The 11,044-nt window shown below is 39.6% G+C and overlaps 1 protein-coding gene across 2 annotated transcripts; it reads left to right on the top strand.

Moving 5' to 3' along the window:
* The first annotated feature begins 529 nt into the window (after nucleotides 1-529).
* On the top strand, nucleotides 530-10,109 carry zc3h12b (zinc finger CCCH-type containing 12B). 2 transcript variants are annotated; one of them, XM_030746610.1, is made up of 6 exons: nucleotides 530-592; nucleotides 5,601-6,398; nucleotides 6,540-6,679; nucleotides 6,828-7,062; nucleotides 7,342-7,448; nucleotides 7,538-10,109. In XM_030746610.1, the coding sequence occupies exons 2-6, from the start codon at nucleotides 5,764-5,766 to the stop codon at nucleotides 8,959-8,961; spliced, it is 2,541 nt and encodes an 846-aa protein (XP_030602470.1). In that variant the 5' UTR covers nucleotides 530-592; nucleotides 5,601-5,763; the 3' UTR covers nucleotides 8,962-10,109. The 2 variants fall into 2 exon arrangements, with proteins under 2 accessions (XP_030602470.1, XP_030602471.1); XM_030746611.1 differs by lacking the exon at nucleotides 530-592 and adding an exon at nucleotides 599-646.
* Nucleotides 10,110-11,044: the final 935 nt, after the last annotated feature.

The following is an 11,044-nucleotide window of genomic DNA, read 5'->3' as shown; positions in this document are numbered from 1 at the left end:
CATGTTAGAACTGAACAAACTGTGTTTTTGCCTTATCCTGTGTTTCCAATCATATTGCACATTTTTCAATAAATGTATTTCATATTTTCCTAGCAATAAAGAAATAAGGGGTGACTCAAGACTTTTGCACAGTACTGTATATCTTGAAAGTACATAACTACAGCAAGTCACAATAAGAACAGTGCAGTTGGACTCAACACTTTGAAAGACTAAATACCACGTTATAATAAATTACAATTATAAGAAAACTCAATTTGAGCTCATAATAAAGAGCTTCTCATCAGCATTGAAGGCACATATAACTAGCCAGTCCCTGTGTGTTTTGTGTTCATGCTATGGCACAATGGCACTTCTCAAACTATTATTTACCAAAAAAAAAAAAAAAACTACATCGTGAACGCTTGATAAAAAAACGTGTCATGGAATAGCGGGAGGCAGAAATCGTGTTTGTGCCGCTGTTTTGACCCTGGTGGCTTTTCACAGTTGAGGTTACTTGTTTCCTTCGCCTTATCTGGCAACCCTGACCAAACTGCGACAGCGCCAATGGCAGCAAAACATAACTGTTACAGGCGAGGAGGATGACAGCAACAAGGTGAGATGAGCATCGTTTGGATTCAGCGATGGTAGTGATATCCGTGCAGGATATGTATGTATATATATATGTATGTAAGAAATTACAACGTGTTGCTTTTGTTTTAGTTACAGTCTGAAATCTTAAATGATCGTCAACTTTATCTTAAGTTACTATAGCATTCCGGCAAAAAAAATGTTAGCACACGCTCAGCAACTGAGGCTAACTCACTTTAGCATATTAGCCTGTGATGCTTCTGAGATGGCTATATGTTAGCTAAGTTGCGTTACCTAGCTTTGCTGCCGTTAACCCAATAAGAGACCAGGCTTCCCCGACAAGCTTGCTGGTTAACTTGTAGCTTGCAAAAGCCATTTTCAGTCGTCCTCTAGCCACTGGCGAATACGACAAACCCTGTCAAGATGTTGTGTTTATGTAGCTTAAATGTTGACTCTCCAGTTGCCTAAGTAGACTGCTTGCTAGCGTATGCTAACCGCAACTCGGGGCCTAAGGGTGCCAAAGCAGTTCTCTTTAATCAAATTGACTTTCAGAGGTGACGGCTTGTGCAGTAGTCGTGTTACAACGTTACTGGAAATAATGTGTTGTGAGTATAACCTGTCTTATGCTGACATGTTGTTTAACCTTCCTTTCGTCCCTCTGAACTCAAGATGCTGTTGCTAAAGATATCAGACAATCCGGGTTTTGTATTGACGTTTTCAGCTTGTTAGCAGAATGAATGCAATAACACAATCAAGCAGAGTTCATTCAGCATTTTAGGAGGGTCACTGTCACTGGAATTCATGGTTCATCTTAACCTCAGCTGCAAGGCATTTAGTTAGATTTCTGGAGAGACAAAAACTTGCTGAATATGAAAATGTAGTTGTCATCACTTGTCTTTTTGCCTGCCGTCGCTGTCCAGCTCGTGCTTTTATGCAACACAAAATTAATTAGAGAAGTCAGTATAAGTTAATATCCTGCTTTGTAAAAATTAATAAATTAGAAAACCATCTAAACTGGTTAAGCTGCGATCCCGTCAGCAGAGCAAAGTTGGTCGTAAAAAGTAGAGAAGAGAGGTCATGTCTTCAAGGCTCATTGTTGTTTTCATGACTTATGCTTAAGTGTCACTTTCATTTATTATGATGCTGATTTCTGTTTGTTTATTTTTTTATATGATTTTATGAAGCAACCATCCTAGTGCACTGTAGTGCAGGCACATGGCTAAACCTGTAATCTAAAACTAATGAAAAGACTTGGAAGAGACACTTTCCTTCTAGCTTGGCATCTATTATGACTACAGCAGTAAGTGACGGCCATCCACTGAGGTAGTTGCTAAAAATTTGCAAGTAAATAAGCACAACCAACATTTATACTTTAGGGGTTTGTGTAAGCAGGGCGAGCTGTTGGTTTATGATGATATGATGAAGGCATTAAGCTTTTCTTCAGTGAAAACAGCTGCTTGTTGTGAAGTGTGACCTTGACACAGTGGAATTGGGGTCATGTGGAAACGAGGTCATCTTTTGTGTGTAAGATGACCAATGAACTAATCATGTGAAAATGTAATGCCATGATTGACATCCAGCATTAATTCTCCCTGTAATACATCAGGTGTGTGGAGCATTGATCACTGTCAACAAGGAACAAAGATCTTATCTTTCTTGGTTGGGTCCCCTGGATGACAGTTTATTTTTTTCTTATACTGAATCATATTCAGGTCAAATAATCTAAACAAAGTTATTTCCAATATAGTTCCAGATAATCTTTACGCACTCTTATGTTAGTACAAATAATACCCACTTACTGTATTTTACTGATTTGGTGAACCTCGGATGTAGAGCATCTTAATCTTAATATTGCAGTTTTGAGGAGATGGAGTATGTTGGATGAGTATGCTGGTTATGCATTCACATTTTATGTTTAGCAGAACCACAAAATATGAGAAAAAGGATACACTGTCAGTGACTTTGTTCTGTGTAAAGTAACAGAATAGTGTACCAAAGTAGCAACAATATGTCACTTGTGACTACACAAGCATTAAATGTAACTACAGCTGACTATGTATTGCAGTTTATTCCTGCTTTGTTCTGGATACTAATGTAGGGTCAGCAATGTAAAAGATAGCTTCACAGGCCTGCCTCACTTGTTGCTATGAAACAGATCTACACGAGCCTGTGTATGCAGGGATAGTCTGGAGGCCTTGCTGAGACTAAGCCTGTGAATCTGGAGGTGGAAGGGAAAGGATTTGAAAGAGCTCAGCTCCTTTTAACCATGTATTGATGTGGTCATAAAATGTTGTAAATGGCAGTGGGTTGTGTGAGCCTTTGTACTGTGTCTGTCACTAATCCTAGAAGTTCCACAACAGTGCTTCATCACCTTCTCCCTCATCCTTTTTTCAGCAGTTTGCTTAGATATTTAAACCATAGTTTGTTCTCTGACCTTATCATACAAGTTGTGACGAACAGTGAGACTGTTCTCCATTGATGCAGTAAGCCTACACAGAACACTGACATCACAAGGTATGTTTGTTTAGGCATAGATTGACCTTCAAAGTAGCTCCCATGAATGTCTGTGCCCGTGCAGTGTTTTGCCAGTACAGTGAAAGACTGTCTTTGTATGAGCCAGTGCAGAGTCAGACAAATGCTTCAGTCATTTCTTTTTTGTTTTTTGTTTTTTTACAATGTTAAGATTTTCTTTTCTTTATATACTGATCACCCCAAACTCAGATCTTGTCATTTTTATTTTTATTTTTTCAATCTTAAAATCGCTGCTTCATGAGTTCTGATGGAAAGTTGTAGTGTGGCTGTGATGTTCTGCATTTACTGGCTGCGTGAAGAGAGATGATGAGCTCTGTTTGTGTTAGTCGTGACTGGTAAAAAGGAGTTAGCTGATGACAAGGCTGTGTTGCTAAGCAACGCACATCATGGGCTGTGCCTCTTGAAGCTCGAAGCTGGCTGCACTGTCTCTGCAAGACTGGGGGAAAGTGTAGTATAGTGTGTCTGTTCGTTAGTTCGCTCACTGCGAACATTATTTGATTATCAATATCCATATGTGAAAACAATGTGCACTCTGAGCTGTTGGCAGCATATCATGGTTTAGACTCCAAGCACCCCGAAATCCCCGCAGTGCTTTACCATGAAACGGCTTTGTTCCCTGTGGAATTCTTCTCAATTCAGATTGATTGTCAGAGGATTGGAGGCGCAGGCTTACGCTGTTCAGCCCACACTTTGTCTCAGGTTATGTTAATTCATGTACTCACCCCCCATGTGTGTCTGGCTTGAATGTTGCTTGTGAGCAAGACTTTTGGGCGTGAAAGATGAGGTTTATTGTAAGTAAATGGTTTTTTGTTGTTGTTGTTGTACTAGAAGACTGTGATTTTCATTTTTAAACCAGAAAATAAAAGACTCCTGACTGCAGGTAGCAGTCAGGAGTCTTTTATCAGTGACACTTCCGTGTTTGTATCTTTGTCTTTGTTTTGTGATCTTTAAATTAAAAGTAAAGGCGTGCTAAGTGTGTGGCTGGTGTCTAGCCACAATCATAAAACGCAGTTATGTGGACTGGCGATGTCCATCTTGGCCACTGTAGTCAAGATGGGGCAACAACGCAGCTTCCACAAACTGGCACCAGTTTCTATATGTTTTTAATGGATTAATTCTAAGTTCATGAGAATGCATCAGTTTGCTGGAAGACATAATTACACACTAGTCAGTGTGTATTTATTTAATTCTTCTTTTAAAAAACATCAAAAAATGACTTACTGTACCTTTTAAACATTATCTTTGTTTGTGAATGAAAGCTGGCAACACTTTCTGTACTTAAAGTTGAAAGTCTATCCCTTTCAACCTAATATCATACTGGACCTTCATGGAGCTTCAAGTAAAACTGATATGGGGCCCTCCTAACCTGCCATGCAATCCATTGGCCATATTGCCACACCATAAACAGTCACCCATTGGTTTACAAAGGCCTTGAAATGAGCATTTTTGCCATTACCATCTTGGTGTTTTGAACTGTAAGTGACAAGTGGTGTGTTTTGGCTCCCCTGCCTTGCCAGTAGTTCAGTCCAAATGTTTTTAGTTCATCTGGCTGAAGGACCAATGAGCTTGTGCCATAGTGAGGCATCTGTCCACAGTTTGGAAGAATCACTATTCCTCCTACAGGATAGATCAGAATTTAATCCAACTTGCACAAAGTGATCGTGTAATGGGTCTTCACCCAAGGTGAAGGTCACATTTGTCATTTTATGGGCAGTAACCTGTAAATTGTGATGGCTAGTGAGCCAAATGAGTCACTGGCGTTGTGGTTTGCGCATATTGCATGTTTGCAACATGTTCATCTTTTCTAAGCTGCATTTTGTCAAAGCAGTTGCCCATTGATGTTTAGCAAAAATATAAATAATAAATGAGACACTGCCCAGCTAAACCAGACTATAGTGGGATGCAGTACAAGCTAGCACATCAGCCTCTTGTTACTGTTGTTTGCTGTTTAAAGGAGAGAACACAAATTTATCTTATTGCTGCATTTCAGTTTTCGCTTTTTTTTTTTTTTTTTTTTCTTCTTCAATGACCATATTAAGAGATTAACTTAATCCTCACATTGAAGTGGTAAATACAGGATTTTTCCCTGCATACAAAAATTTTTGGTGCCTCCCAAAACCATTTTCTTTAGCCAAAGCCAAAAGAAAATCACCAGAGTTATTATAAAATGCTTTTTAACCAGCTTTATTAGTTGGAATTTTATTTATATAATACACACTTATATTCATGAAATTGTCAGAAACAACAGGACTGCATAGATTTTTATCAAACAAGATAAAACAACCTTGTCTTCAGATTTGGAGCAACCATAGTTGCCCCCCAAAGGTACTGTTTGGGCAAAGAGGGGTCTTTGCATAAAACTCACTATTGTTGTTAATGCATTCTAATAAGTTGCCTCACTGTCTTTTTTTTGTATAAATTCAGCTTAAGGTGCTCAGCAAAAACACTGATTGATGGAATTCACAGGTATGCTGACCATTATTTTTGTTGCTTTCTTACAGGATTACATAATTTGATTTTTACCTGCACACATTGGGGAGGCTGTAACCCGTTGGCCCGAAGAAGACGCCTGTAGTGCTAAAGTCCATCACTGAGTATGATTCCCTGGTTGTGGTGGAGGTGAGGAAGCATGGGGTGGAAATTTGAGGTGTCAAGACAAACGTGATGACAGCATGGTCCATGGTGGAGAAGCTCAAAATGGAAAAACGCCCATGCAGGGAGGAGAACATTGACTCAAGCGAGGCGCAGCATGCCACTGACGAGTCTGAGGATGGAAGTAGCTCAGAGAGCGAATCAGAAGAGCAGCAACACCAGAGGGTTCAGGTGAACAACAGCAGCTGTAAGAAAAGGGAGCCACTGGCTGTAACAAAACCCCACCGACAGCTCTGTCGCTCCCCATGCCTCGATCGGCCCAGTTTTTCCCAGAGTAGCACTGTGCAAGACTTTCGTGAGGATGAGACCAGCATAGTACCAGGGGCCAAGCCCGCCAGTGAGAGAGAGTACCAGACGAAGATGGAATTTGCTTTGAAGTTGGGCTATTCGGGGGAACAGGTTGAAACTGTGCTCAACAAGTTAGGGTCTGCTGCGCTTATTAACGATGTTCTTGCTGAGTTAGTACGGCTTGGAAACAAAGCAGAACCTGAAAACCAACCTTGCAGCAGCAGTACAGCCACATCAATATCACGCTCCCCCTGTGTTAAAGAGACTGTTAGTCCTGAAGTGTCTGTGGAAGAGGAATCTGTGGATAGCTTTGATAACCTCAGGCCAATTGTCATTGATGGCTCAAATGTGGCAATGAGGTGAGAGACACGCAGATGTACACTCATATTTAACTGGTCTGTGCTCCATACAGAATACACTTATTGTACTGAAGTATTTTCCTCTAATAGGAAGCCATTCCATGAAGTTTAACTAAACCTTATACTGTTTCGTTCTGATAGCCATGGAAACAAAGAGGTGTTCTCTTGCCGTGGCATACAACTTGCTGTTGAATGGTTTCTGGAGAAAGGACACAAAGACATCACTGTGTTTGTCCCAGCCTGGAGGAAGGAGCAGTCAAGACCCGACGCCCTCATCACAGGTACCGAACTTAATTTTAGGCAGTGACTGTGCAATTACCTTACATCATCATAACACTGGTGCTGTTTTAACGGCAGCCTTTTAACTTTTACCTGTTGGAATTCTGATAAACTGTTAACACATAAACTCACTCAATATTTCTCTTTCAGATCAAGAAATCTTACGCAAGCTGGAGAAAGAGAAGATCCTGGTTTTCACCCCGTCTCGGAGGGTTCAAGGCAGGAGAGTGGTGTGCTATGATGATCGCTTCATAGTGAAGCTGGCTTATGATTCTGATGGAATTATTGTGTCAAATGACAACTACAGAGACTTGCAAAATGAGAAGCCAGAGTGGAAGAAATTTATAGAGGAGCGTCTCCTAATGTACTCATTTGTCAATGACAAGTAAGAAACCATGGTGAATTTTTATGGCAGCCAAACTATGTAAAATGCTCTCATCTATTACCCCCATGAATTTCACCATAGACTTTACAAATACAGTCCCTGTTTTTATGTTTTATATAAATGTAGAATAAAAGTAAAAATTAATTATTAAAAAAAACATTTAAAAGCTATATATGGCATCATCAGTTTTAAGCTTTATATTTTGATCTGTAGTAGACGTAATGGAGAAAGAGAAGTGTAGGGAGACTTTTGCATTTATTAAGAAATTTTTGTTTTTAGATTTATGCCACCTGATGATCCATTGGGCAGACATGGACCAAGCTTAGAAAATTTCCTGCGCAAGCGGCCTGTTGTTCCAGAGCACAAAAAACAACCATGCCCCTATGGTAAGTTCTCTTTTGAAAGTATTGCTTTCCTGTCAGTACATTGAAAGTGCTTCATTTTCTTAACTTAATCTACCCTTTCTTTGCACAAGGGAAAAAATGCACATATGGACATAAGTGCAAGTACTATCACCCAGAACGTGTCAACCAGCCACAGCGGTCCGTGGCTGATGAACTACGGGCCTTTGCCAAATTGTCTGCGGTGAAAACAATGAGTGAAGGGGCTTTAGCTAAATGTGGTACTGGTCCAGCAACTGTAAAGGGAGACAGCAACTCTGAGGCCAAACGCGTGGCACCCAAACGTCAGTCTGACCCCAGCATTCGTTCAGTGGCCTGTGAACCTCCAGAGGCACTGTCCATTGTTAGGAAGTCTGAGACAAATTCAGTGCCTTCCCTTGTGTCTGCTCTCAGTGTGCCCACAATGCAACCAGCCAAGAGCCACGCAGCTGGGGCCTTGAACACACGATCAGCCAGCAGCCCAGTGCCAGGTTCTTTGCAGTTTGCTCACAGTTCTCTGGAGCACATGTCTAGTGTACAGTACCCTCCTATTTTAGTTACTAATAGTCATGGCGCCTCTGTAACATATAGTGAACAGTTCCCAAAATATGACTCGGTTAGTGACCATGGCTATTATTCACTGCACAGTGATTTTTCAAATATGAGCATGAGCAGCATGCATAATGTTGACAGTTTCTGTAGCATGGAGCACGAGCATGTGTATCAGAGAAATCCCACTCACTGCCCTGAATCCTGCCTCAGCCATTCAAACAGTGACTCGTTCTCTTCTTATGGGGACCTGTACCCAAGCTCTGTGGACAGTAGCTTAGAGGAGAGCATGAAGGGGCAACAGCAGTCTCCCGCACAGACTAGGATGCAAGCTTTCTCCCATGGGTTTCGTCACGAAGCGCTGACTAGAGTACAGAGTTACGGACCAGAGGAGCCCAAGCAAGGCCCACGTAAGCAGGCTGGGTCTCATCTAGCACCGCATATCCAGCATGCTGCAGTGGGAGCCAGGTCCAGCTGTCCTGGAGACTATCCCCTAACTCAGAATGTTCTCCCACCTTTGTCCTCACAACCCACACGTTCTCTAGGTATGACTCGTATGGACAGCATATCGGATTCAAGGCTCTATGATAGCAATCCAATGAGACAGAGGCGACCTCCACTGTGCCGTGAGCAGCATGCAAGCTGGGACCCTCTGCCTTGTGGTAATGAGTCCTATGAATATCATTCATATCCACTGAGTAACAGCTTGATGCCATGTTGTGAGCGGGTGATGGTCCGCAGCATGCCAGATAAAATGGAACAAATCTGGAACTCACCATGGGAGGCCCCATCTGGAGCTGAACATCAAGAGCGGTATGTTATTCCAGACCACCAGTATCAGACATATAGGAACCTTTGTAACATCTTTCCTGCTTACATAGTCCACGCGGTGATGGAGAAGAACCCTCATTTAACAGACCCACAACAACTTGCTGCTGTCATTGTTACAAAACTGAGGTCATGCCACTGAGCAGTTAATTGTATGAAACTTTTAAAACTGATATAAGAGAAATAAGGATTTCATTGCAAAGATAGGCACATGTTTAATGTTGCTCCATGTGCAACATCTGCCCTCAGGAGTTAGTCATTTTTAAATGTCTGGTAGGATAGAGGACGTTTTTGTATGAAGTGGGGTGCAGCTGATACAAGCAACACCTTATCAGAAATCTGGTTCATAACGTATTCATACTGCCTGAGCAGGAACAGGGAAGCAGCATCTGTTTAACATGGCAGTTAATTCTAGGAGATGTGGTCGTTAACATTTTTTGCGGGACTGTCCAGTGTCCCTTAGATGAATTTGGAACATGATGCTGCTGTATTTAAACAATGTTACATGTTGTTACATAAAGTTGTGTACGGAGGCTGTGTTCGATACTAAAAATAATCTGAAAAATTCAATATATTTTGTAAAATATATAAATAAAATAATGTTTGAAATAAATTAAAAAGTCATTAAATGCAGACTCTATATATATATATTTATATATACAGATGTCACCACCTTTCAGCCAGCATCAGCTTTCAAGCTCAAAAGCTGCTAACAGAATTCTCTTTTTTGCTCCTGCTAGCTGTAAAAGTCGATTTTTAATGACTGTTACAGCTAACACACAGCGCCTGCTAACAAACACACTAAAAGATTTCCTTTTTACTGTAAGCCTGCAAAGGCCACCTTGCTAACTGGCTGACATGCTAGGTGTGGTTGTTAGCACAGGACTGTGTTTTATTATTAGCAGTTAAAATCAGCAGGTTAATTCAGAGAGACTAAAAGTTGTCATTCATTTCATTCATTCAGGCCAACATTCAGTGGCAGTATTTCAAACTTGATGATGTTTCAAATACTGGCACCTGTGAGCTTGCTAGTTAGCATTAGTTAAGCACAGTAACTAAACCAAGGACCTTTATTTACTTCTCCATTTGACAATTTTGGTTTTGTTGTTGTTCCAACTTACAGGTATTAATTTTGCTTGTTAAACTTGAGGTTGGCTGAGGGGTACCACAAAACAAATGTATTACTTAATAAAAACGCTGCTGGCAAAATGTATGAATATGTATTAAATGGGTATTTAAAGTGTGTATCTGTATTGAGACATAAGAGTTAAAAAAAAAACAAAAAACAAATTGGACTATTGAAATAAAACTTTGAGTTTTAATAATTTCTTATATGATTTCAGAAGTTGTTGGTTCATTTATATATTTTATTTGATTTTTTCATTTTCATTTTTACAGCTGGGTTCTGTATGGAGCTAGTTAACCATCATAATTTAAGACTAAACTGAACCCTAATGTAATCATAATTAATTTATCCATTCGTGTAATGAATGTGAGTTGGTGTAACCAGTTTAATCAGTAAACAAGTTGGTTAAATATCAACACAGCACAGGAAACAATTACATGCTCCCATCTCCCACATTTGCCTTATTAGATTTGACTTAAAACACGTCAACATTTGTACACCATGTAGCTTTTATGAAGGTCCTGTTCAGGTGCTTTGAATGTGTTATGAAAGGCATTTAAAGTGTTTCTGATGCAGTGGAACTATAAATAACCATGCAGTCTGCCTCTGCTGTAAATAATTTTTGATTATTTATTATATATATATATATATATATATATATATATATATATATATATATATATATATATATATATATATATATATATATATATATATATATATATATATATATATATATATATATATATATATATATATATATATATATATATATATAATTTTTTTTTTTTTTTTTTTTTTTTTTCCACGGGGGTGTATATATTTTGAAGATGAGTAAGAGGGAGGGAGGTATATACCTCACAGCATGAACTATGATGTTTTATGGCCTTATATCTGAATGACCTCACACTTTAGTCATTGTCCGATCGGTTTCGGTGAAAGTCTTTGTCACTGAAGCCTCGTAATTTCAAATGTAAAGCACTATCTCAATATATAAAGAGATATATTTTCTCAGCCTCACTTAGCAAAGCTACTATTTTGGTAGAATTTGAAAGTGCACAAAACAAGCCAAAAAAAAGTGATTTGACTTGTATATATG

This window comes from Archocentrus centrarchus, chromosome 14 (genome assembly GCF_007364275.1).
Source record: "Archocentrus centrarchus isolate MPI-CPG fArcCen1 chromosome 14, fArcCen1, whole genome shotgun sequence".
Classification (NCBI taxonomy): Eukaryota; Metazoa; Chordata; class Actinopteri; order Cichliformes; family Cichlidae; genus Archocentrus; species Archocentrus centrarchus.
This window is presented reverse-complemented; position numbering and strand designations above follow the sequence as displayed.

What these genes read in the sequence shown, in the direction of transcription:
- zc3h12b (XM_030746610.1), top strand. Translation starts at nt 5,764, where the DNA reads ATGACAGCATGGTCCATGGTGGAGAAGCTCAAAATGGAAAAACGCCCA. An exon ending in ACCCGACGCCCTCATCACAG is followed by an intron (nt 6,680 to 6,827) that starts GTACCGAACTTA and finishes TTTCTCTTTCAG; the next exon opens with ATCAAGAAATCTTACGCAAG. An exon ending in TACTCATTTGTCAATGACAA is followed by an intron (nt 7,063 to 7,341) that starts GTAAGAAACCAT and finishes TTTTGTTTTTAG; the next exon opens with ATTTATGCCACCTGATGATC.